The following is a 25,909-nucleotide window of genomic DNA, read 5'->3' on the forward strand; positions in this document are numbered from 1 at the left end:
ATTCAGGTTCTAAATAGGTCCGAACATAAAAAAAGTCACAATTTTTAAAGTCTGATTCTAAATTTTTTCAGGTGAGTTCGAGTTAGCTCATTAAATTCGGTCCCGAATTGCCAATTCTACTCATCATTAATAACTTGCTTTTTATATTTAAAGTGCCGAAAGATCTCAAAACTCTTATTTTTCCACGGCCTTGTGGACTGAATATTTTCCCACCTTCATAACGTCCGCAATTAATTTACTCCCTTTTTGACACGATCTTATACAAGCCCAAGGAATATTTATTTATTTTTTGACTGAAGGAATATTTAATTTTGAACGAAGGGAGCATCATATATAGTATGCTTTTTTCTTTCATTTTTTTTCCAAGTATGGGCAAGGAATACTTTCATGGGAATAGGGGCTACTAAATCAAACCCGCGGGGGGCTACGCTAATTTAATTTTGAACAGCTGTACTGTGCTCAAGCCTGAAGGTATTTCCTTAGGCTTTCCAAGATTTTCTTTTTAAACAATTTTTAAATTTAAAATAAGAATTCCAGCGAAAGTGAAATGTTTTAAAAAAAATGTGAATACTGGTAAATCTAATAATAAATTCATTTCCAGAAAAGTTTATTGGCCAAGAATTTTCTCCTCCAAAGTAGTTCACGCAAAGCGCCTATTCGATCATGGATCGTAGGGGACATCTTATTATTGGTCATTGGTCAAAGAAAATTTTTTCTGCAACGAACTCCAAGCGCGGAATTCCAACGATTACGGGTGTTCATTACGCAATTGGAATATTAACGAAAATCCATATCTCTAATCTAACATCAATAAAAAATGTTCATTTTTTACATTTTATTATTATAAATTTTTTTATAAATTATAATGCTCGTCATTCAATTATAAATATTTTTAATCAAGTTATAAATATAATATTTAAAATTTAAAATATTTTATAAATTTTATAAAAGTTTTTAATAATTTTTTTATGAAATTTAGGCGTAATTTGTTTTAAAATTATTCAAAAACCATCAGCGTAAATAAAAAACCGCCACCAGCGGGCAGAAACATCAACGAATGAGATGAGGCAAACATTGTTTACGCACTAAAGTTAAATCCAGGCAAATAAAAAAACTAATTGCTCATTTTTTTATTGCAGCTTGCTTGAATATCTCCTACCAAGAATGATACTTGCAGAAGGAGCAGGAACCTGAGGTGCTATAAATACCAGAGGAGCGAGCGATCCCATTCCTTCTGATTCCAGTTCTCCCTCCTAAACCTCTCCCATTGACCCCTACACGTAAAACTATATCATTTCATTACAAAAGAATCCTCTGGTTCTGTAATAGTTGAAAGCTTAGCTTCGACCTCGAGCAAAAAATGGCTGCTGCCTTGACCGGAGAGAACCTGTCGAGGCAGTCCAGCAGCAGAAGCTGGAGGTCCGGAAGTGTGAGAGAGATTTGGAATGAACCCAACGTATTCCGGCGAGAATCCGGCAGGGAGGAAGACGATGAAGAAGAATTGATGTGGGCTGCAATCGAGAGGCTGCCAACTTATGATAGATTAAGGAAGGGCATGCTGAAGCAGATCACTGAGAGTGGAAGGGTGATTCATGATGAAATTGATGTCACAAGACTTGGCCCCCGAGACAAGCAACTCTTGATGGAAAAAGTCCTCAAGGTTGCTGAAGAAGACAATGAGAAGTTCCTCAAAAGGCTCAGGAACAGAATCGATATGTAAGCAAATTAAGCGCCTCACTATGTTGTAATATAATCATTTTTCTTGAATGGTTTATACGCATTTCTTGAAAGTTTGTTTTGGGAGAAATGCGAATAAATTCTGCTAGTTTGCTTTTTTCTGTTTCTTACGTAAACAGAGATTAAGAGTTATTTGTTCGTGGTGAAAACAGGGTGGGAATAGAGATTCCCAAAATAGAGGTCAGATATGAACATTTGTCTATCGAAGGAGAGGCCTATCTTGGAACCAGAGCACTTCCAACTCTGATCAATTCCACCATGAACACATTAGAGGTGCTAGGATATAAACCGCTTCTTCTGCTTCTTATTACATCTTTCCTTTTGACTTTTCGTTTTTGCATTTTACGGATTTTTGTGTGTTAAATCTTGCATCTGAATAACAGGGGATTTTTGGAAAAGTAGGACTCTCTCCATCAAAGAAAAGAGTCATCAAGATACTTAACGATGTCAGCGGTATACTGAAACCATCAAGGTGATTCTTCTGAAAATGAGATTACTCCTCCTCCTGAATCTATAATTATCCTTCTGTGCGAGTTTACTTTGTAGGCTTCAACAACTTACCAGTTCTTTCGCAGGTTGACTTTGCTTCTTGGACCTCCCGGTGCAGGAAAAACAACTTTTTTGCTGGCATTAGCAGGGAAGCTAGATAAGGATCTAAAGGTCTGTTTTCTATGTGCCTCCCCTGTCTCTAGAAAAGTGTTGATGAGCGTTTGATTAATTTATCTTATATGTAATGGCAAATAAATCTCATAAACAGATGACTGGGAGAATCACCTATTGTGGCCATGAGTTCCGAGAATTTATTCCTCAAAGAACAAGTGCTTATATCAGTCAACATGATCTTCATCACGGGGAGATGACAGTGAGAGAGACATTAGATTTCTCCGGCCGTTGTCTTGGAGTAGGAACCAGGTATGATTTGCTTGCAGAGTTGTCCAGAAGAGAGAAAGAAGCCGGCATCAAACCTGACCCCGAGGTAGATGCCTTCATGAAAGCTGTATCTATGGCTGGCCAAGAAACTAGCTTGATTACAGACTATGTTCTCAAGGTATATATGCTCCCGTTGCATGAGGCTTGGTTTTGTTAATTAGTTCACAAGACTAACTTTTTACATCATTAAATAGATTCTAGGTTTGGATATCTGTGCTGATATCATGGTTGGAGATCAAATGACCCGGGGCATATCTGGTGGACAGAAGAAGCGTGTAACTACCGGTATAAAATATGTAGCAATAACAGACTAGCTAGTAGTAATGGGAGCTCAAAGTTTAATCTTCTACTTTGGTTCTGACTTGAGTATGTTTCATTTTATTAATGCAGGAGAAATGTTGGTTGGACCAGCAAAGGCATTTTTCATGGATGAGATATCAACAGGGCTAGACAGTTCTACCACTTTTCAAATAGTGAAGTTTATGAGGCAGATGGTTCATATAATGGACGTAACTATGATCATATCTCTCCTGCAACCAGCACCTGAGACATTTGAACTTTTCGATGATGTAATTCTACTTGCAGATGGTCAGATTGTGTATCAAGGGCCACGGGAAAATGTTGTTGAGTTTTTTGAGCACATGGGATTCAAATGTCCTGAAAGAAAAGGAGTTGCAGATTTTCTTCAGGAAGTGACGTCCAAGAAGGACCAAGAGCAATATTGGTTCAGAAGGAACCAGCCTTACAGATATATCTCAGTTTCAGAGTTTGCTCAGGCGTTTAACTCTTTCTTCATTGGCCGACAGCAATTAGAAGAGCTGAAAACCCCTTATGATAAAGCTAAAACCCATCCTGCAGCTTTGGTGAAGGAAAAGTATGGTCTTCCAAGCATGGACCTATTTAAGGCATGCTTTTCAAGGGAATGGCTGCTGACGAAGCGTAAAGGATTTCTTTACATATTTAAAACCGTGCAGTTAACAACCCTGGGTACGGTTGGCTTCACTGTGTTTTTCAGAACCAAAATGAAAACTGGTGAAATGGCAGATGGGGTAAAATTCTGGGGAGCATTATTTTTCGGTCTAATGAATGTCATGTTCAATGGGTTTGCTGAGTTATCTATGACAGTTGCCAGGCTACCCGTGTTCTTTAAACAAAGGGATTTCTTGTTTTTTCCTGCATGGGCATTTTCCCTTCCTATTGCAGTCCTCAGAATTCCCCTCTCGATCGGAGAATCTGTGATATGGATCGTTCTCACATATTATACAATGGGGTTTGCACCTGCTGCAAGCAGGTGAGTGCTCAATTCGAAAGCATTAGATAAAGATTCTTTATTTATAATAACTCATACATGGTGTTGATTTACTTTCAAGTTCTCAATATTTCTATTGCATTGCAGATTTTTCAAGCAGTTACTAGCATACATTGGAATACATCAAATGGCTCTTTCTCTCTTTCGTTTCATTGGAGGTGCTAGCAGAACACAAGTTATTTCTAACACATTTGGAATGTTTGCCCTATTACTTGTGTTTGTTCTCGGAGGTTACATCATTTCAAAAGGTTAGATTTAGTTCTTTTCATACAAGTTCGAAAGGAAGCTTCTGAGCTTGCAGTTTAAAGGGTTGAAGCCCAATCATGTGTGAAGTAGAATCTAAAATGGTGAAAAATGTTTCATTCTCTTTGTGAATAGATGACATACCAAATTGGCTAATTTGGGGCTACTACATCTCTCCTATGATGTATGGACAAAATGCTATTGCTATAAATGAGTTTCTCGCTTCTAGATGGAGCACTGTAAGTTCTCCTATGAATGCTTCTACAGTATTAATTAAATCTATTAGGTAGGCTCTACCTATAAATAGCTAATTTGAAACTACATTTTGGTGACAGCCTGGAAACGGCACAAGTGAAGACACAGTTGGGAAGTCGCTTCTAAAAATCGAGGCTTGTTCACGACAGAGTCATGGTATTGGATAAGCGTTGGGGCACTCTTTGGGTTTACTCTTCTTTTCAATGTGCTCTTCATAGCAGCACTCACATTTCTAGATCGTGAGTAACTTACTATCGTGCAAAAATTAAATCATCCAGCTTTGGTATTAGAAAAAGGCAAACATGTCAAAGCTTTGCTAATCTTGTTTCCTCCACGAACCAATTGCAGCAATGGGCAGTAACAAACCTATGATTTCGGAAGATGACGAGACTGAAAGTGTTTCTCCACAACAATTGGCATCAAATCCAGAAGGTATGGAGATGCCAGAGAGAAATGGGAGCTCCATAGGTTCTGCCATGAATGGTCAAAACAAAAGAGGAATGGTTTTGCCCTTCCAACCTCTTTCGCTAACTTTCGATCACGTCAACTATTATGTGGATATGCCTGCAGTAAGTTTTATAGTCTTTTATATAAATATCTTTTCTATGACATCTAGACGCTTTTCATTTCAAGCAACATAAAATCTTGTGATTGTGACTTATCACGTGAACCATTTATTTCTTATATATTGAAACAACCTAACTTTTGTAGCTTGATGTGTATGATTCATAGTTCTTACTTGCAAATTAAAAAACGTGTTTCTGTTTTCAGGAAATGAAGGGCCAAGGGGTTGAAGAGAGCAGGCTGCATTTGTTGAAAGATGTGAGTGGTGCATTTAGGCCAGGAGTTTTAACGGCGCTAGTTGGAGTGAGTGGCGCTGGCAAGACCACCTTAATGGATGTATTAGCAGGAAGAAAGACAGGTGGATATATTGAGGGAAATGTAAGCATTTCAGGTTATCCCAAGAACCAAGCAACCTTTGCTCGAATTAGTGGCTACTGTGAACAGAATGACATCCATTCTCCATATGTGACTGTCTATGAATCTCTTTTGTACTCAGCTTGGCTACGCCTTTCCTCAGATGTTGACAAGGAAACACGCATGGTACTTTAGTTGTTCATATAAGCACGATTTTAATTTCTGTATACTGCTGGATCACATTTGATAACTATCAAAGCTGACTGTAGTTTTTTGCTTTTGGAATAGATGTTTGTAGAGCAAGTTATGGAGCTGGTTGAATTGAATAACATAAGGAATGCTTTAGTGGGGCTTCCTGGAGTGGATGGTCTTTCTACTGAGCAAAGGAAGAGGTTGACCATTGCAGTGGAATTGGTTGCAAATCCCTCAATCATCTTTATGGATGAACCTACTTCAGGACTCGATGCTAGAGCTGCTGCAATTGTTATGCGAACCGTAAGGAACACAGTCGATACCGGAAGAACTGTTGTTTGCACCATTCACCAACCAAGTATTGACATTTTTGAGGCTTTTGATGAGGTATTAATAATATAGTGGGGCTCTGCTATATAGTGTAGATAAAAAAGAAGACTATCAATATTCATTTTGTCCTGTCTATTTCACCTTGCAGCTCTTTTTGTTGAAAAGAGGAGGACAAGTGACTTATGCTGGACCTCTTGGTCAGCATTCTCACAAGCTTATTGAGTATTTTGAGGTCCGTCATTTCCTACTTTTATTCATCAATAACCAATTCAATTGCTAAAGTTAACTTGCCCATGGGTTAGCTATACGCCTAAGCTTGTTTGAAAATAGAACTTACGCTAATGAAAATGGCTTCTGTAACAGGCTATTCCAGGTGTTCCAAAGATTAAAGATGGTTACAATCCTGCTACTTGGATGTTGGAGGTTAGCACTGCTGGAGTTGAAACTCAACTTGGTATTGATTTTGCTGAAATTTATGCCAACTCAGAGCTCTATAAGTAAGTTTATATTCAACAAATTACATTTAATCTTTGTGCTTTTGAATGTATCTCAAATATGATTAGCGTACCAATTTTGTCAGGCGAAATCAAGAGCTTATAAAGCAGTTAAGCACACCAGCACCGGGTTCTCAGGATCTATATTTCCCTACCAAATACTCTCAGAATTTCATTACCCAATGTCAGGCTTGTTTCTGGAAACAACATTGGTCTTACTGGAGGAACTCTGAATTTAATGTCATCCGGTTTGCTATGGCGATTTTCATCGGCCTTGTGTTTGGAGTAATTTTCTGGAGCAAAGGCGACCAAGTGTAAGTAAAACGAGTCCTGGGTCAATTTTTGGTGTTCCTTGACTCGAATCCCCTTAACCATTTTGTTTATGATTGATTTGCAGAGGAGAAGAACAAGATCTGAATAATCTACTCGGAGCAATATATGCAGCTATTCTTTTCCTCGGTGCTACCAACTGTTCTTCTGTGCAGCCAGTTGTGTCGATCGAAAGAACCGTGTTCTACCGCGAAAGAGCAGCCGGGATGTATTCAGAACTTCCTTACGCGTTAGCGCAGGTGAGAGATTGATTCAGATAAAATAGCTCAAAATTAATGAAGTAGCTTGATGGTGAATGCAAAATTAAACCTGCGGTGCTTACAGGTGGCTATTGAGATGATCTATACGGTGTTCCAGAGCATAGTGTACAGTCTCATTATTTACGCAATGATCGGATTCAAATGGGAGGCGGGCAAGTTCTTCTATTTCTACTACTTCATATTCATGTGCCTCTCCTACTTCTCCTTGTTCGGCATGATGGTCGTTGCCTTGACTCCTGGCCTCCAAATCGCTGCCATTCTCATGGCCTTCTTGTTTAATTTCTGGAACTTGTTTTCAGGTTTTATGATCCCCAGGCCGGTATGCTCTCATTCTCATCTTCATTCTGCTTGCCAATGCCAATGCCATATCTCATTTCTGTTGCTTTGTGACTGTTAGGGGCTATAATATAGATAAATGAAATTAAGTTATACTTCTAGAGGTTTTTCTTTAACAAGAGTTGATGAAGGTTTATATTTCTTCTCCGTGATCCTGTCTTTGCCCATTCGAACCTAGGACTTTGCAGTTAAGTGCAGAACACGCTAACCAGCAAGGCTTGCTGGTTTAACAGTATTGTTGTTAATAGAATTGGATGTTGTGAAATGCAGATGATTCCGATATGGTGGAGATGGTACTATTGGGGTTCTCCAATGGCTTGGACGATCTATGGTGTGTTTGTATCTCAGTTTGGTGATATGGATACCCCAGTTCATATAAGTGGTCAACAGAGTCAGGCATTAAATGCCTACCTTGAAGAAAATCTGGGCTTCAAGCATGACTTTCTCGTACCATTGGTCCTGGGTCATATCGGTTGGGTCGTCATGTTCGTTCTAGTGTTTGCCGGTTCCATCAAGTACCTAAACTTTCTCAAGAGATGAGCATCTTCCTGGATTTTGGTCTCCATTTTTTTTTTTTTGGCTTTTATGTTATGAATCTCTACCATTGTTTTGGGTGGCTCCCCACTGTTGTGCATATTTAAACTCTACAAATCTTTATCAAGTCAATGTAATCTAATCTTAAACCGTTTTTTCTTTCAAGGAATGGGCTCACTGAAAATATATAGATTGATTTTTATTAACTTCCCAATTTTCTCATATTGATTTATTAAAACCTAGTTAAAATCATGTGGAATCTCTCTCTGCTTCTCGCAGCATACAAGAAAGTATAATTAGTGACAGTTAGTAAAAAAAAAAAAACAAATCAACTCAACTAGTTTAATGAAGACATTGAAGCAATATGATCGCAAAAGTTGACAAATTTCTTGTAGCCAAATGTACTGACAAAAACTTTGCAACAGAAACCCAAAAAAAAAAAGAAGAAGAAGAAGAAGAAGAAGAAGGTTCTAACTTGGAACTATCCACACCAAAACAACTTTTCGGCGTCCTTTAATCAAGAAGACGCGAGCAAACATAGCAGGCCAAATCCGATCAAAGTCCAATTAAAATTTGTACAGTTCAGATTCAGAATATAGCATTGTATAGCATTGTGGGAAACCAAAATAAAGAATTATTCAAAAGGAGTGTTTAATAAGTGCTAAAAGTATCACTATTTGATAAATGGTTAAAACAGCAATTGGCAGTCAAAGTTTAGATGCTTGCATATCTTGCATGGACGCGTCTCAATAATAACAGCAACAATTGGCCAAAAAAAAAAACAGCAACAGCAAAAAGGATCATATATCAGCCTGAAAATTTTGTGCCACGAGCTCTCCCATCCCATGCACTGTCCCTACCAGCATCCTTGGCTTTTTTTCTGTGCCTATTCATCACAGGAATTAAACGAAAATTATTCATAAGCTTTCACACCCTTGTTCATTAGCGTACAGGGATTGACATGAATAGAACAAAATAAAGGTGGACTAGGAAATAGTTTTGGTGGTAACTCTCGTGTAAGCCAAGGTGTAAGGGCATACAACTTTTGAGCATCATTAATGTCATAAAAGCAAACCAGGCTTAGCTGCTTCCAATCTCTCCTACTCTGTCTTGTTCACTAAGGTTCTCCATAGCTTTGTGGTTGAGCCCTTTCTGTCCACTCCACGACCTAAACTTGTGCCTCAAGCACCTTTCCATCTTCGGGAAACCATATTCTATATAATTTCGCTGTACACTTTCAAACTACTTTATCTACCCTTATGGTATTCTTCCATATACTAAATAGGAAATTGGCATGAAAATGCCGCGACTCGAGGATCTGATTCGCTGGATTCACAGGGTGGGAATTCTGGCCTTTTTATAATGTAATGTAGCTGTAGCTATATGTGCATGACAAAAACAATTCGTGTTCCGGGTGGGAAGTAGTAGTTAGCATAATTCGCCCATATACCAACTTAAGAAAATAGCTACCTAACCAATGCAGACCCTCAGCATCTTTCACTTAGTTTACATACAAATTGATACAATATATATGAGGGAAGAGTATAAGAAGATCAGTCAGATGATTTAAACATTATTATTATTTACTCTACTTATATATAATAACTTTAAAAATATTCGAAACCAAAAATCTAGTTTGCTTTTAAGCGACGGTGACAATTAAAAAAAAAAATTGGAAGAAAGTATTTTTGCTCAGTGTAGAAAAATTTACCCTTTCAACTACACGAGGATAAAGGAATAGGCATTTCTGTCATTTTGGCTCATTATACGGATCTGTTAGTAACATTAGCTGGTGGTTTCATAGCTTCAAAGCGAGTCTTGTTTATAACCACCGAAGGTAAGGCTGCAGGGAAAGAGAGCCATCATTCCAGAGAACAAGAGAAAAGAAGAGAGAAAACTGGTAAGCAATAGCTGCAATTAATGGCAACGCCAAAACAGCTATATGAGCAGCAACAATCAAATGTTCAGAGAGTGAAGAACTCGGGAATTATTAGCTCAAACCAGAGCCCAATAAGGGATGACAAGGAAGAGGAGATGGCCAGATCAGCTCTGGCCATGTTCCGAGCGAAGGAAGAAGAAATTGATAGGAAGAAAATGGAGGTAAGGGACAAGGTTCACGCTCATCTGGGTCGCGTCGAGGAGCAAACAAAGCGATTGGCTGAGATTAGAGAAGTAAGTTCATGATACTTGCGAAACCATACTTCCACATACTTTAGTTGCTTTGTTTGTGTGTAAATATATGAATCATCAAATCCACTACATTTTAATTTTTGGGAAGAAAAGGCATGTTCATTTGGTCAGAGGATGTGCAGAAATATACACGAAGCCAGTTGTTCTTGGATAATTAGTTTGTATCCAAAGATTTCACGGAAACGTAGATGACTATGTTATTGAGGTACTGCGAATGGTGCGTGTTGTAGGAGCTTGAGGGTATCACTGATCCAATGAGAAAAGAAGTTACAGTAGTTCGAAAGAAGATAGACACAGTGAACAAAGAGTTAAAGCCACTGGGCCAAACCTGCCAGAGAAAGGTGGGGTTTTTTTTCCTGTTTTCTTACCGTTCACTTCTTGTTATTTGCTCCTGTCATTTCTAAAATGTTGTATGCCAAAGGAGCCATAGAAATTGTATTTGCGGAAGAAGAGGAATGGCCATTTAATTTGTTTTAATTACACAGCTTTTGATACAAGCACTTAAGCACAGCTTCATATCTCATGATTCATTGACTGACCTCATTGGCTTTATCTGGCCCCATGTTGTCTCATCGGCCGTGAGACAAGTGGATATGATCATACCAGTAGTTAGGGTGATCATTCATAATAATTGTGTCGGAATTTCCACAAAGAAAAATTAAAGGATGGCGATAGTCTCAATAGGAAATTTCAAGTTATTCATACAAGCTTCTTCCCCCTAATTATAAACAGAAGAAAATACAACAATAGGCTTGAAGTTTTCTGAAACATTTTTCTCTCCGTGGGGTGGAGGTTTACAGGAGAGAGAGTACAAAGAAGCCTTAGAAGCTTTCAACGAGAAGAACAGGGAGAAAGCTCAACTTGTTTCCAAACTAATGGAGGTTAGCAATATTTATTTATTTTTTGTTGCTCAAAGACTTAATAATCTGCTTATCGGCTTTCCGTGTCTTTATTTTAATGCTAGCTGGTGGCTGAGAGTGAGAGGCTGAGGATGAAAAAGCTGGAGGAGCTAAGCAAGAACATAGAAACCCTGCACTGAGATGCTACTAAATGTAGCCTTTTGGATTGAGTGTGTTGAGACTAGAATCACCCCCCCTTCGATTGAATGTTGATACAATATCATTATGCGTTTTTTTTCTTTTTGTTTTGTTTTGTATCAATTTCACTGACTGAATTAGTGAAAGAATATCTGAATTATAAATACTCCAAAAGATCCCGTCGTTGTATTGTGAGATGTGATGCATCAATCATCAAATTCCATTTCAATGTTCCGAAAGCTCTCGTACAACTAAAGCCCTGCATCAAACTTACCTAATTCATCATGTGTTTACTTTTCATTTCAATTGTTGAAGGTCACCCTAAACGTTTTTCTTTTTTATTTGACATCCATGATTATCTACAATTTTTTAAAAAGATAATTGTTAATAAATTAAAGGCTTGTATTAATCGACAAAAAAATGATTTTAATGTACAAATTTATCATATTCGCCCGTTGGCACAAATCATTATGTCTAAGTTAGAAACTCTCATTGGCCTATTCCATGGATTTAGGTAAATAAATACTTCATCCGAATTAAATATAAAGCATTGATCACTATTTTATTGTTATTAAAAAATATTAGTTGAAACCTTAATTACTTAAAGAAATTTACATTATTTCAATTGTATTTTCATTAAATATTTTATATAAACACTTTGATAATGATAATTAAAATTTTAATGTATCATTTTAAATAAAAAATTAAATAAAGTAAGGGTATAATTAAAAAAATAATTATAAAAATTATTTAATATTTTATATTTTAAATCAAGTAAAATTTTTAAAAGATATTCTATATTATTATTTAGAGAGAATAGTTTTTACTCGTAGTTAGGAATAAAATGCATGGATTTAAATTGAGTGAAATAAAGATGACCATTATTTTATTTTGATTAATTTTTATATTTATACAGAAAATTTCGCTGACGGGTTGGGTTTTTTAATAAAAATAACAGTTGAATGTTTTTTTTAAAATTTTTTTTGTATTTATTAAAATTTAAAATTTAAATTATTTAAAAAAACCTCGATGCCCATCAATTATTCATTGAGAGGACCAGGGTAGGCATGATTGTGGATCACTACTGCGGGTCCTGAACCATTGGCCCTGTATCTGTATCTTTAACGAAGGAATAAATTGGGCATCGGGTAACCAAAAAATAAATAAATCGGGCATGACGTACACTGCAGAGATTCTTATGCAGTCAATACTATTTCGAGAATAGAGACCGAAGGTACGACGACGATGGACGACTCCAAGGCGCTCGGAACTTTCAACCCTAGTAGCGATGGAGCAAAAGCAAAGAAGCCGAAGGTGGTAGTGATAATGGGTCCCACTGGCTCTGGGAAGTCCAAGCTTGCCATTGATTTGGCTTCCCACTTCCCGGTCGAAGCTATCAACGCTGATTCCATGCAGGTTTACCGAGGCCTGGATGTTCTCACCAACAAAGTTCCGCTCTCCGACCAAAAGGGTATATGAGTTTGTGCTTCTTCATTATTTCCTGAACTCTCTTGGTTTCTGAAATTGAACTTTCTGTTGTAGGGGTGCCTCACCATCTTCTGGGTACTGTAAGTCCAAACGTTGAATTTACAGCTAAAGACTTTCGAGATTCTGCTATCCCTGTAAGTTATTGTTTCCTCAGTGTTCTGTTTTGCCTTGGAAGTCTTTAAGTTGCAACAATGGGTGCAAAGCTAGAAAACCGGAGGCTTTCTTCTTTTCTAAGAAATGTTTTGAAGTAGCATGGTGAGAAGTACCATGTTTATTTTGATTAGGGCTTGTTGGCAGCTTTTGATTTTAAAGGTTTCTGATTGGTGGGTGCATTTATGATTTTTTTTTTTTGGTTTTAATTATTGCCTAATTGATCTTTAAACAAAGAATTCCTTTGTGATTCTTAATAGTTGTTTTCTTAATTTTCAGCTCATCAATGACATCTGTGCTCGCAACTGCTTGCCCGTCATAGTTGGGGGCACGAATTATTACATCCAGGTGGGAATTCTGAAAATCGCTGCTAGGAATTGTGCCCACTTTTTATTCTTATTGTTCTTCATTTCGGAATTTTATGATGTCCCTATATTGCATTCTTTTTTAGACTAACCATATCTAGACAGAGGTGATTATTTCTATATGTTACTTTTGTGGGTAATCTTGTTTGTTATCATGTTCAGGCTCTTGTGAGTCCGTTCCTTCTAGATGAGTCAGTTGAAGATATGGATGAAACCTTTATGGACAACCTTTCCGGTAAACTGCAATTCAGTACTCTAAAATGTTGGTCTAATTTGTCAATTATTTCAATTATGCTTGTCATCTGTTTTATTTTGCAGGTACTAGACCATTGGATAAGTATTTCATCCCTGAAAAGGACAGTTCAGACAATAATTATGAATTGCTTAAAGATGTTGATCCAGTTGCAGCAAATAGAATGCATCCAAATAACCATAGAAAGGTGTCTGATTTAATTGCATCATTCATTATTCTTTAACATAGATAAAAGACCCTCCTATTTAGAGCATAAACTCTGTTTGGTGGGTAATAAGAAATTAGGAAAATGATCCCGTATTACATCATGTGATCCATACCTATAAAGCTGCATCATCCAGTTTGAATTGGAAAAGGCAAGACTATCCATGATTCTGCTCTTTCTTCTATTGAGTAATAAATCTGTATAAGGTATTAAGAAATGGGCTATACCAGGCGTTGAGGATTCTGAATGATTTTTTAAATCTCTTTGCTTTTCTATTTTTCCTATGAAATTTCTGTTTACAGTCAAAGCAAGAATATGAAAACTTTGGTGTTCTGAAACTTCATTAGAAGAACTGTCCAGTTTGATTTCTTGCTGAATTTGTTATATGAATTGTTTAAATTGAGGTTGCTATGGTTACATGCATTTCTCTTTTCATTTGCAGATTAGTCAATACCTTAGCTTGTATGCTCGCACTGGAGTTCTTCCTAGCAAAATTTTCCAAGGAAAAGCTGCAGAGGTTTGTCAGCTTCTTTGGCTACTATTTATTGATCACATTTCCTAAACAATCACTATTCCCTTCATTGAAGAATTTAACTTCAGTTCTGAAAGGAAACGTGACTTATTGATCATGTACTAGTTGGAATTTTGGATTTTCTAGTCCTCAACATTGTTGTGTGATGCTTTTTATCTGTTCAATCCTCCCAAAAAAAAAAATGCAGTCTATCTTGTTCCCCTTCTATTTTATATATTTGGTAGTGACATCAAATGAATCAATGACAATCATAATATGAATCAAGGATATTTGTTTTCTTGTGTCTTGTGGCAATATTTGTGTTCTGTTTCTTTGTCTTTTTCTCATAACTAATGCTGGTCCTGCTTGTGCCAGGGCAGAAGTGGGGTCAAGTTGGTAACTTGAGATATGATTGCTGTTTTATATGTGTGGATGCATCTCTTCCTGTACTGGATAGATATGTAGAACAGAGGGTAGATTGCATGATGGATGCTGGATTACTTAATGAAGTCTATGACATTTACAATCCAAATGCTGATTATAGTCGTGGCTTGCGGCAAGCCATTGGTGTCCGTGAATTTGAGCCTCTTCTGGGAACCCTTGTATTTGAAGAAATCTACAAAAGAGAGAAAGAATCGTCCGAGGATTCCAGGAGAGAAAAGTGTGATAAATTGTCTGATGATGATCTGAGGGGTCTCTTGAAGTTGTCTTCTGACACAAAAGCCATTACACTTAGGGAAGAAGCAATTGAAAAAGTAAAGGTTAACACACAGAGACTAGTTCGCCGTCAGGTTAGAATAATCTCTCTCTCTCTCGCGCTCTCGACTTCTTTAAACTTGATTCTTGTTAAGAACTTTTGGGGGAATTTCAGTTAGGACCACTGTAGCAAGTTTATTTCAAATTAGTCCCAAAAAATTCTGATATTACACTAAAAGACCCAGGACTAAATTGAAATTCTATTTTTACAATGAAATGACTAAAATGCCCTTCAATTATTTTTTTAAAAATATTCATCCACCATCACTAGAACGCCACCGACAGATTGCCGCAAGAGCTTAGGCCACCGCCACTGACTGCCGGAGTTTCAGCAACAGCCACTAAAAATAAATACCCAAAGGTGGCCAATGAGGGCTTTGAACGCAACACCTCTTGATACACCAAAAGAATATTAACCACTAAACTAATGGAGGCTCTTAATTATATAATTCCATAACAAATATATGACATAATCAATTTTCCAAGGCAGTGCTTAGTAAGCTTGTTCATAATATTACATGTTATTTCACTAACAATACTTGTTAATTTACTAACAAAACTTGTTGGCAATGTCTTCTACGTATTTAACTTTTGTGACTTGTTAATTTACTAATGTCACGCGTTAATTAACTGGCAAAATTTGATGAGAATTCTTTTTACATATTTTATCCCAATGACTTGTTAAAAATCTAACATAACTTGTTAAGTTTCTAATACTACTTGTTAACTTACTAGTGAAACTTGTCGACAGTACCTTCTAAACTTTCAAACTAGGTAACTTGTTAAATCTCTAACTTGATTTGTTAATTTACTAATATTACTTGTTAACTCAATAGCAAAACTTATTAGCAATACTTCTTAAATATTGAATCCTAATAACTTGTTAAAATTCCAATTTAACTTGTTAATTTATTAGTATTATTTGTTAATTCACTATCAAAACTTGTTGACAAACTTTTTATGTATTCAATCTTGGTGACTTGTTAAAATTTTGACTTAATAAATAACATTAGTTAAGTAACAAATTAAGTTATGGTTTTGACAAGTCACTATGATTAAATATAGATAAGGTATTATCAATAAATTTTGCTTGTGAATTAACAAGTAGTATTAGTAAATTAATAAGTTAAGTTAGGGTTTTTAACAAGCCACCGAGATTGAATATGTATAAAGTATTGTGAACAAGTTTTTGCTAGTAAATTAATAAGTCATATTAATAATTAAAAAAATTAATAAGTTAAGTTATAGGTTTAACAAGTTATCAAGATTTAATATGTAGAAGGCATTGTCAATAAGTTTTGCTTGTGAATTGACAAGTAGTGTCAATAAATTAACAAGTTAACTTAGGATTTTAACAAGTCATCAGGATAAAATATGTAGAAAGTATTGTCGACAAGTTTAGCTAGTGAGTTAACAAAAAATATTAATAAATTAACAAGTTAAATTAGAGATTTAACAAGTTATAATAATTAAATATGTAGAATATATTATCAACAAGTTTTGCTAGTAAATTAACAAGTACTGTTGGTGAAATAATAGGTAATATTATAAACAAGTTTACTGAGCATTGATTTGGAAGGGTGATTATATTTTATATTTGTCTTGGCACTGTATAATGAAGGGGCATCATTAGCTTAGTGGTTAATAGCACCAAAAGGTCTTGGGTTCAAACTTCCTCTTGGCCACTTTTAGGTTTTTATTTTTGGTGGCCAGTGCCAAAGCTTCGACGGTAGTCCGGCCACTGAAGCTGAGCCTCAGCAGCGGCAGTTTGGCGGCTGGCTGCGGGTTTCAAAGGTGCAATTTAAAAAAAAAAATATTTAAATAGCATTACGGTAATTTCCTTTGAAATTTACTTTCAATTTAGTACCTTGATCCTTAAGTGAATTTTCAGAATTCATTGGATCTAATTGATATCGCATCCTGATCCTAAATTGAAATTCTCCCAAAACTGTTCTCATGGCCAGATTTGTGAGTAACTGAGAATTTGGCCATGTTGTCAATTTGTCATTAACATTGCATAGTGAAGACCAATTAAATGAGAGATCTTCAACTTGTATTTGTTTAGCAGTTTGTGGGGTTGCTATGAGTTTTTCCCGGAACCATCTGTGCTAATTTTGTTTCTTGACTCTTATATAACAATATTGTTATCAAAGACCAAACGAAATTGAAGAGAACTTGGCCGTTGCCCTTTCATTGACTTGATTGAAACAAGCACACAAGTAACGTCAGAGATTGATGTGAAAACTTTGTTCATACAGAAGAGGATGCTTAATCGACTGCAAAAATTGTTTGATTGGAATATTCACTACGTGGATTCCACAGAATCATTATCAAGTAAGCCATCTCGGTCCCTTTATATTTCAGTGTTCGTTGTCAACAAATAATGTTTTTGAGACAATTATTTGGGTTATATTTTGATTCCAAGTTCCATGTTTCAGGTAAATCAGATGATATATGGACTGGCCAAGTGGTAGAACCTGCGGTGAAGATCGTTAGATCTTTCCTTGGCCAGAATGAGAACTTGTCATCCACGTCAGGGACGTCGAATAGCGGTGGGATGAAGATGGTTGAAAGGGACCTCTGGACTCAATACATATGCAAGGTCTGCTAGGTTTTAGAATCCACCTGTCTGCTATGAAGACAAGGCAATTGTTTTGATTTTGATTCTGATGCTTTTCTTGTCTGGTTTTCCTGGTGGCCTTCCTATGGCAGGCCTGTGGGGATAGGGTGCTTAGAGGGATTCATGAGTGGGAACAACACAAACAGGGACGTGGACACCGGAAACGTATTTCTAGCCTCAAGAACAAATCACGAGGCCTCTGTTCGGCGGAACAATAGCGGCAATATTCTATAGTTCGCATCGTTTCGTTTCGGTGTGTTATTTGTTGCTGATACCTTTTCACTTTTCGTCCGCATCTAAGTGGAACCTTCGCTTCATTTCTCATTTCTTGCACTTGGAGGCTTGGAGCTCCTAGTTATCAAGGGTATGTTTGTTGTCTGTTTTTATTTTTTATTTTTAAAAAACTGTTTTGCAATAAAGTTTTTTAAATTGTTTTTCAAAAAATCTGTTTGGCTATGTTAATTTGAGAACAGTTTTAAAATTAAAAAAATTAGCTGATAGTGATGATCACTGGTGGTTAATAATAGTCATAGTAATAATAATAATAATGGCTTATGATAATCATTGATCAAGGTAATTGTAGTTTTTAATTATTAAATGTAATGTATTTTGAAAATAAAAAATAAAATGAAAATAATTTTAACTTGTTTTTATTCTTGTGCTTTTAAAAACTGAAGTTGAAAACAGCTTTGAAAACATTTAGATTCAAAACACTTATTTAAATTTTTTTATTTTTTTAAAAGACTCTTTAAAAACAGAAATTAAACAGGCCAAACTTTTTTATCTTGGGTGTACCGATCCTAGTTATTAACTTTGTTCTTGTTCCTTTGTTGCCTGCGCAAAAAATATTCGGTATAGCTAGTTAATTACAGTATCGCATTATTTATACTCAATTAATAACTAAAAATATTTTAAATAAAATAAAATAATTATCTTCCATCTCTTATTTACACCTTTTCTTTCCATTCCCGCTTAAGATTTTTTTTCCCCTTATTCTCTTTTAATACCTGAAATGTGTTTATCGGAAAATGTATGCTCTAATACCGAGACGCTCTGTACGCGATAACTTTTTTTTATCGTTATGCCACAAGGGGTATTTCTTCCCTGTTTATAATTTTTTTATTCTTGAATTGTTTTTGTATGACCATCCTACAACCAATACAGGTTTAAATGTAGAAAATAGATAACTAATTTATATAGATCAAACAAAGTACTTAGTTATTTATTAAAAAAATGTGTGTTGGTTAAAATATTTTTTAATTATTTTTATTAAAAAATATTCCTATTAATGTGTGCAAACAATAGTAATGGTTTGGAAAAATAATAATAAAAATGAAAAAGAAAAGAAAAAAGATTGAGATTTCACATTTAAAATTTAAAAACAAAATTTTGTGAAGTAGCCCTTATATATCTATCCTCTTACCAATCGCTTCAGCCCTCCTCCTATCTTTTTAACTATTGAATCTCCATTTCAAGAATTAAATTTATTATATTATAAAATTATCACACATAAGTGAATTTAAATTATTAAAATTTAATCTGAAATTGACATCAAATGATGGAGAAGATAAGAAGGTCGGAAAAGATATTAGTAAGGGGAGGAAGCTAACTGTAGAGATGGATATGTAATTTAAAAATAATTATGGGAATTTAAAAATATGTTTATTATAATTATGAAAATTTCATTTATCTTTTGACTGATAATTAATAAGTATATTTAAAGTACTCCTTTTGGTCCAATTTAGAGAAAAAATTTTTATCCTATTTATAAGTTACTTCATTAAATTTCATCACAATTTTTCTTGTTTTCCATTTATTGAATGTTCAAGAGAGAAAAAATCGTTATTAATATATATATATATATATATATTTATTTATTTATTTAATAAGGATAGAGTTAAAAAATTATTATATTTTAGATAAAGTTAATAATTTTTAATTTTTTTTTCATTTTAATAAAATATATTAAAAGTAATTTATAAATAAGACTAAAAGAGTATGAAAATACTAAAATAACCTCTATTAAAAAAAGAAAAATTTCATTTAAACCCTTTAACCAAATGTAATTAAAAAAAGAGGCCCAAAAACTTTAAAATTTCACTTCAGGCCAATGGTACTGAAATGAAATTAAAATATTAAAAAAAATTACCTAGATGATCTTACTGAAAAATAATTTATTAATATAAGTGGTTTGTTTTCTTAGATTAAGCTATTTATTATTTTACATTAAATTGTTCATTACTCTAATCTAAAGATTAAAAAGACAAATCATAGATATGTAAATATAGAAAATATCTAAACAAATAGCTTAAATTATTTTAATAGAATATACTATCTTTAGATATATTTATCATAAAAAATCTAACAAACTCATTCATCTCTGCAGACGATGTAACATCCCAATTTAAATTTTAATAGTTAATTTGGGTTAATAGAAATAAAAAAAATAATATTTAGAGGTAAGAAAATTAGTAGGAGATGATTATTAAATCTAACTTAGGATATAATTCTAAAAAAAAAAAAAAAAAAAAATTAAAAAAAATAAAAAATATTATTAAATTATTATTATAATAAAAAAAGGTAAAGGTTTGCAAAAAAAAAAAGGGAAGAAGAAGGAAGAAAACGTGCGGCCGCCTCAACAGTAACAATAATAAAATAATAATAATAAAAAAAAGAAGAAGAAGAGAGAGAAAATAATTAAAAAAAATGTGGAACCCACTGAAATTTTTTATAAAAACTCACTGTTCCTTCATTTCTTCATTCCTTCTTTCGTGCATGAGCTTCGACAGAGAGAGCATCTGTGAGCCAAATTCACCGGTGCTGGGTTTTAAGGTAAGAGTTTTTAATAGGATATTTAGAGTGTGATTTTAAGCTTTTCAAAACTAAGTAAGTGTTCTAAAATTTTTTCTTAGTTATCCTTTTTTTTTGGTTTCTGAGTTTGTAGTGGTAGAAAATTTAAGATCTGGAAGAGGGATGAATTTATGTTGAATAAATATGATTTTTGAGGTTGTTAGTAGTAAATAAATATTCTAGAGTATAAATTTATTGGTGATCTTTGAATTTGTGGCTTATGGATCAAATTCTAGACTAGATCTGAAAATATATGTTGATTTGTGGAGGTTTAGATGATTATTTGGGATGAGAAATGAATTATTATGGCTATAGGATTATGATTCTAAGCTAGAGACTCAATTTTTAATTTTTGAGTATTTTAGGTGCGAATTTATAAATAAAAAGAAAATTTTGATAATAGAAATTAGTTTAGAAGTTGATTTTTAGATTATTAATGTTTATTAATAATTAAAAGAGGAGTTAAAAATTATACTTAATAGTATTAACTATAGATTTGTATTAAGATTGAGATTAGGAATTATGTTATATTTTTAATTCTATTATTAGAATTATTTTATTAGTTTCAAAATTGAAACTAATATTTATAAATAATATGTTATTTGTAGATTGTATTACTGGTGAAGATTGTGGTGAGAGAGAAATTTTAAGGAATAATTTATTGAAAAAGCCACAAGGTAACCATGCTTTTAATTTGTGATTAGTGTTACTTCTTGTTAATTGGGTGATTATTGAGAAAATTATAAATTTTGTAATATTATATAATTGTGCAATATTATTATAATTTATTTGATTATTGTGGGAGATGTTAGGAGATTTGCTATTATTGTTGTATTTATGTGCCACGTGGTACGCCCCTATTGGAGCTCAATAGGTGGTTTGTAAGGGCTCGGGCTAATCTACCTTTGGCCGGGTAATTTAGCACCGAGTGAGGGCTACGGCTCGAGGTTAATGGAGGGATATAAGGATGGTTGTTTGTGTGTATTGTAATATTTCATATATTTGTTGAAATTATATTATTTTTAATTCTCACTTAGTAAGCACACACTTAACTGTTTGTATACACTATCATAAATTGGCTTTGGTTACTGGGACTTTTGAGTCTCATTATGTGGTTAACAATTTTCAGGAGAAGAGCCAAGAGTGACACGTGGAGGAGTCCCAGAGGCTTAGTGGTATAGATCCACTGTCTCTTTTGGGTATTTAATTTATGATTTATAATGTGTTATATTGCCAATATTAGGACTTTTTTATGTTTATTGTCAATTATATGAATATATAAATGTAATCATGCCTTTCAAACTATTTCTATTTTGGTACAATTTGGATGACTGTAATTTTAATATTTGGTTTACTTTAGATTGGTTAAAATGGCATGATTATTAGGCCAAATAACTGGCTTGTGTTGAAAATTGACTAAATTGCTTATTTTACAGTATAAGGATGGACTTGTTGGGAGTATAAGGATGGACAAATGTGATTTAGCCTAATGGCATGTGGGAGGTAAAAATTTATCTGAAATGTTATAGTGTGTGAGTTGAAGCCAATTATAAAATATTTTATATCGAAATTATTGATATAAAAATGTGTTGGGTGGCTGTAACCCAACTATGGTTGAGTTAATTATTTAAAAAAAAAAATTTGGTGTGTTACAATTTTTGGTATCAGAGCCAGGTTTCGATCCTGGGACCTGTGGGTTATGGGCCCACCACGCTTCCGCTGCGCATATTTATTATATTATAGTTAGCGGAAGCGTGGTGGGCCCATAACCCACAGGTCCCAGGATCGAAACCTGGCTCTGATACCAAAAATTATACTCTAGAATATTTATTATACTACTAACAACCTCAAAAACCATATTTATTCAACATAAATTCATCCCTCTTCCAGATCTTAAATTTTCTACCACTACAAACTCAGAAACCAAAGAAAAAGGATGACTAAGAAAAAATTTTAGAACACTTACTTAGTTTTAAAAAGCTTAAAATCACACCCTAAATATCCTATTAAAAACTCTTACCTTAAAACCCAGCACCGGTGAATTTGGCTCACAGATGCTCTCTCTGCCGAAGCTCATGCACGAAAGAAGGAATGAAGAAATGAAGGAACAAGTGAGTTTTTATAAAAAAATTTCAGTAGGTCCCACATTTTTTTAATTATTTTCTCTCTCTTCTTCTTCTTCTTTTTATTATTATTATTTTATTATTGTTACTGTTGAGGCGGCCGCACGTTTTCTTCCTTCTTCTTCCCTTTTTTTTTTGCAAACCTTTACCTTTTTTTATTATAATAATAATTTAATAATATTTTTTTTATTTTTTTTTAAATTTTTTTTTTATTTTATTTTTTTTTAGAATTATATCCTAAGTTAGATTTAAAATCATCTCCTACTAATTTTCTTACCTCTAAATATTATTTTTTTTATTTCTATTAACCCAAATTAACTATTAAAATTTAAATTGGGATGTTACAGTATGCCAGAGATTGTAACACACCAAATTTTTTTTTTAAATAATTTAACTCAACCATAGTTGGGTTACAGCCACCCAACACATTTTTATATCAATAATTTCGATATAAAATATTTTATAATTGGCTTCAACTCACACACTATAACATTTCAGATAAATTTTTACCTCCCACATGCCATTAGGCTAAATCACATTTGTTCATCCTTATACTTCCAACAAATAAACTAAATCACATTTGTCCATCCTTATACTCCCAACAAGTAAAATAAGCAATTTAGTCAATTTTCAACACAAGCCAGTTATTTGGCCTTATAATCATGCCATTTTAACCAATCCAAAGTAAACCAATATTAAAATTACAATCATCCAAATTGTACCAAAAATAGAAATAGTTTGAAAGGCATGATTACATTTATATATTCATATAATTGACAATAAACATAAAAAAGTCCTAATATTGGCAATATAACACATTATAAATCATAAATTAAATACCCAAAAGAGACAGTGGATCTATACCACTAAGCCTCTGGGACTCCTCCACGTGTCACTCTTGGCTCTTCTCCTGAAAATTGTTAACCACATAATGAGACTCAAAAGTCCCAGTAACCAAAGCCAATTTATGATAGTGTATACAAACAGTTAAGTGTGTGCTTACTAAGTGAGAATTAAAAATAATATAATTTCAACAAATATATGAAATATTACAATACACACAAACAACCATCCTTATATCCCTCCATTAACCTCGAGCCGTAGCCCTCACTCGGTGCTAAATTACCCGGCCAAAGGTAGATTAGCCCGAGCCCTTACAAACCACCTATTGAGCTCCAATAGGGGCATACCACGTGGCACATAAATACAACAATAATAGCAAATCTCCCAACACCTCCCACAATAATCAAATAAATTTATAATAATATTGCACAATTATATAATATTACAAAATTTATAATTTTCTCAATAATCACCCAATTAACAAGAAGTAACACTAATCACAAATTAAAAGCATGGTTACCTTGTGGCTTTTTCAATAAATTATTCCTTAAAATTTCTCTCTCACCACAATCTTCACCAGTAATACAATCTACAAATAACATATTATTTATAAATATTAGTTTCAATTTTTGAAACTAATAAAATAATTCTAATAATAGAATTAAAAATATAACATAATTCCTAATCTCAATCTTAATACAAATCTATAGTTAATACTATTAAGTATAATTTTTAACTCCTCTTTTAATTATTAATAAACATTAATAATCTAAAAATCAACTTCTAAACTAATTTCTATTATCAAAATTTTCTTTTTATTTTATAAATTCGCATCTAAAATACTCAAAAATTAAAAATTGAGTCTCTAGCTTAGAATCATAATCCTATAGCCATAATAATTCATTTCTCATCCCAAATAATCATCTAAACCTCCATAAATCAACATATATTTTCAGATCTAGTCTAAAATTTGATCCATAAGCCACAAATTCAAAGATCACCAATAAATTTATACTCTAGAATATTTATTATACTACTAACAACCTCAAAAACCATATTTATTCAACATAAATTCATCCCTCTTCTAGATCTTAAATTTTCTACCACTACAAACTCAGAAACCAAAGAAAAGGATGACTAAGAAAAATTTTAGAACACTTACTTAGTTTTGAAAAGCTTAAAATCACACCCTAAATATCCTATTAAAAACTCTTACCTTAAAACCCAGCACCAGTGAATTTGGCTCATAGATGCTCTCTCTGCCGAAGCTCATGCACGAAAGAAGGAATGAAGAAATGAAGGAACAGGTGAGTTTTTATAAAAAATTTCAGTGGGTCCCACATTTTTTTTAAAATTATTTCTCTCTCTTCTTCTTCTTCTTTTTTATTATTATTATTTTTATTATGTTACTGTTGAGGCGGCCGCACGTTTTCTTCCTTCTTCTTCCCTTTTTTTTTTTGCAAACCTTTACCTTTTTTTTTATTATAATAATAATTTAATAATATTTTTTTTATTTTTTTTTAAATTTTTTTTTATTTTATTTTTTTTTAGAATTATATCCTAAGTTAGATTTAATAATCATCTCCTACTAATTTTCTTACCTCTAAATATTATTTTTTTTATTTCTATTAACCCAAATTAACTATTAAAATTTAAATTGGGATGTTACAATTCTCCCCTCCTTTTAGAAATTTTGTCCTCAAAATTTAAAGTTAGTAACTATTAACTACTTACTTAATCAAAAAGACGAGGATAATCACGTCGCATACTGTCATCGGTCTCCCACGTAGCATCACCTGGAGTCGTGCCCTTCCAAATTACTTTAACCAATCTAATGGTCTTGTTTCTTAATTGCTTGTCCTTGTAATCCACAATCCTTTCTGGTTCAGCTTTGAATGTCAAATTCTCCCTGAGTTCAATTTCCTCGGGTTCAATTATATGGGAAGGATCTGGTTGATACTTTTTCAGTTGTGACACATGGAATACGTTGTGTATTCCAGCAATTTGGGGTGGTAATGCTACTTGGTATGCTACTGGTCCAACTCGTTTTAAGATCTCAAAAGGCCCCATAAACCTTGGTGTCAACTTCTTAGCCTTAATAGCTCTTCCAACACCAGTTACTGGAGAGATTTTCAAAAATACATGGTCACCTACTTCAAACTCAAGCGGTCTTCTCCTCTTATCCGCATAACTCTTTTGTCTACTTTGAGCTGTGAGTAATTTTTGCTTGATTAAAGCAATCTTTTGGGTAGTCTCATCAACAATGTCCGGCCCCAAAACAGTTCTCTCACTTAATTCTGTCCAACACAGTGGCGATCTACATTTTCTTCCATATAATGCCTCATAAGGTGCCATCTGAATGCTAGAATGAAAACTATTATTGTAGGCAAATTCAGCTAATGGCAAGTGACTATCCCAATTACCTCTAAGCTCAATGGCACAAGCTCTTAACATATCTTCAAGAGTTTGTATGGTTCGTTCCGTTTGCCCATCGGTCTGGGGGTGGTAAGCAGTGCTAAAACTCAGACGAGTACCCATGGCTTCCTGTAATGACTTCCAAAAGTTTGATGTGAATCTCGGATCACGATCAGATACAATATTTGTCGGCACTCATGCAATCTCACCACTTCTCTTATGTAGATTTCAGTTA

The 25,909-nt window shown here is 33.9% G+C and overlaps 3 protein-coding genes and 2 long non-coding RNA genes across 6 annotated transcripts; 4 read left to right on the top strand and 1 right to left on the bottom strand.

Moving 5' to 3' along the window:
* The first annotated feature begins 1,229 nt into the window (after nt 1-1,229).
* On the top strand, nt 1,230-8,074 carry LOC129315737 (pleiotropic drug resistance protein 2-like). The gene is given in 20 exon segments (XM_054959732.1): nt 1,230-1,716; nt 1,890-2,010; nt 2,121-2,209; nt 2,313-2,397; nt 2,495-2,785; nt 2,862-2,952; nt 3,058-3,958; nt 4,064-4,224; nt 4,355-4,458; nt 4,555-4,600; nt 4,603-4,713; nt 4,823-5,043; nt 5,246-5,578; nt 5,681-5,971; nt 6,063-6,146; nt 6,278-6,411; nt 6,495-6,722; nt 6,806-6,977; nt 7,063-7,317; nt 7,605-8,074. Coding segments are annotated over 20 exon segments (4,344 nt in total). The 5' UTR covers nt 1,230-1,360; the 3' UTR covers nt 7,875-8,074.
* Nucleotides 8,075-9,647: 1,573 nt separating this feature from the next.
* Nucleotides 9,648-11,334, top strand: LOC129316206 (uncharacterized). 2 transcript variants are annotated; one of them, XR_008594706.1, is made up of 4 exons: nt 9,648-10,040; nt 10,289-10,399; nt 10,851-10,939; nt 11,023-11,334. XR_008594706.1 is itself a non-coding variant. In XM_054960509.1 (4 exons), the coding sequence occupies exons 1-4, from the start codon at nt 9,789-9,791 to the stop codon at nt 11,095-11,097; spliced, it is 519 nt and encodes a 172-aa protein (XP_054816484.1). In that variant the 5' UTR covers nt 9,651-9,788; the 3' UTR covers nt 11,098-11,334. The 2 variants fall into 2 exon arrangements, 1 of the variants encoding a protein (XP_054816484.1); XM_054960509.1 differs by having other exon boundaries at nt 9,651-10,040; nt 10,859-10,939.
* A 907-nt stretch (nt 11,335-12,241) lies between these two features.
* Nucleotides 12,242-17,767, top strand: LOC129315310 (tRNA dimethylallyltransferase 2). The gene is made up of 10 exons (XM_054958915.1): nt 12,242-12,566; nt 12,638-12,717; nt 13,013-13,081; nt 13,261-13,333; nt 13,417-13,538; nt 13,999-14,073; nt 14,448-14,858; nt 17,082-17,157; nt 17,262-17,425; nt 17,536-17,767. Exons 1-10 carry the CDS (start codon nt 12,341-12,343, stop codon nt 17,659-17,661), a joined length of 1,422 nt encoding a protein of 473 aa, XP_054814890.1. The 5' UTR covers nt 12,242-12,340; the 3' UTR covers nt 17,662-17,767.
* Nucleotides 17,768-20,091: 2,324 nt separating this feature from the next.
* On the top strand, nt 20,092-21,598 carry LOC129315311 (uncharacterized). The gene is made up of 3 exons (XR_008594449.1): nt 20,092-20,275; nt 20,902-20,970; nt 21,423-21,598. It is a non-coding gene; the product is annotated as an uncharacterized LOC129315311 (long non-coding RNA).
* A 1,533-nt stretch (nt 21,599-23,131) lies between these two features.
* LOC129316395 (uncharacterized) lies at nt 23,132-24,523 on the bottom strand. The gene is made up of 3 exons (XR_008594787.1): nt 24,476-24,523; nt 23,780-23,848; nt 23,132-23,326 (listed from the first exon to the last, which is right to left on the bottom strand). It is a non-coding gene; the product is annotated as an uncharacterized LOC129316395 (long non-coding RNA).
* Between the last annotated feature and the right edge of the window lie 1,386 nt (nt 24,524-25,909).

Source organism: Prosopis cineraria, unplaced genomic scaffold (genome assembly GCF_029017545.1).
Source record: "Prosopis cineraria cultivar Desert tree isolate PC_DT_omini unplaced genomic scaffold, ASM2901754v1 PC7, whole genome shotgun sequence".
NCBI classification, from domain to species: domain Eukaryota; kingdom Viridiplantae; phylum Streptophyta; class Magnoliopsida; order Fabales; family Fabaceae; genus Prosopis; species Prosopis cineraria.

Bases quoted from the DNA above. Each gene is read 5' to 3' on its own strand.
- LOC129315310 (XM_054958915.1), top strand. From the start codon at position 12,341: ATGGACGACTCCAAGGCGCTCGGAACTTTCAACCCTAGTAGCGATGGA. The intron at 12,567-12,637 runs GTATATGAGTTT...TTTCTGTTGTAG, and splicing joins TCCGCTCTCCGACCAAAAGG to GGGTGCCTCACCATCTTCTG. The intron at 17,426-17,535 runs GTCTGCTAGGTT...TTCCTATGGCAG, and splicing joins GGACTCAATACATATGCAAG to GCCTGTGGGGATAGGGTGCT.
- LOC129316206 (XM_054960509.1), top strand. From the start codon at position 9,789: ATGGCAACGCCAAAACAGCTATATGAGCAGCAACAATCAAATGTTCAG. The intron at 10,400-10,858 runs GTGGGGTTTTTT...GGAGGTTTACAG, and splicing joins GCCAAACCTGCCAGAGAAAG to GAGAGAGAGTACAAAGAAGC. The intron at 10,940-11,022 runs GTTAGCAATATT...TTTTAATGCTAG, and splicing joins TTGTTTCCAAACTAATGGAG to CTGGTGGCTGAGAGTGAGAG.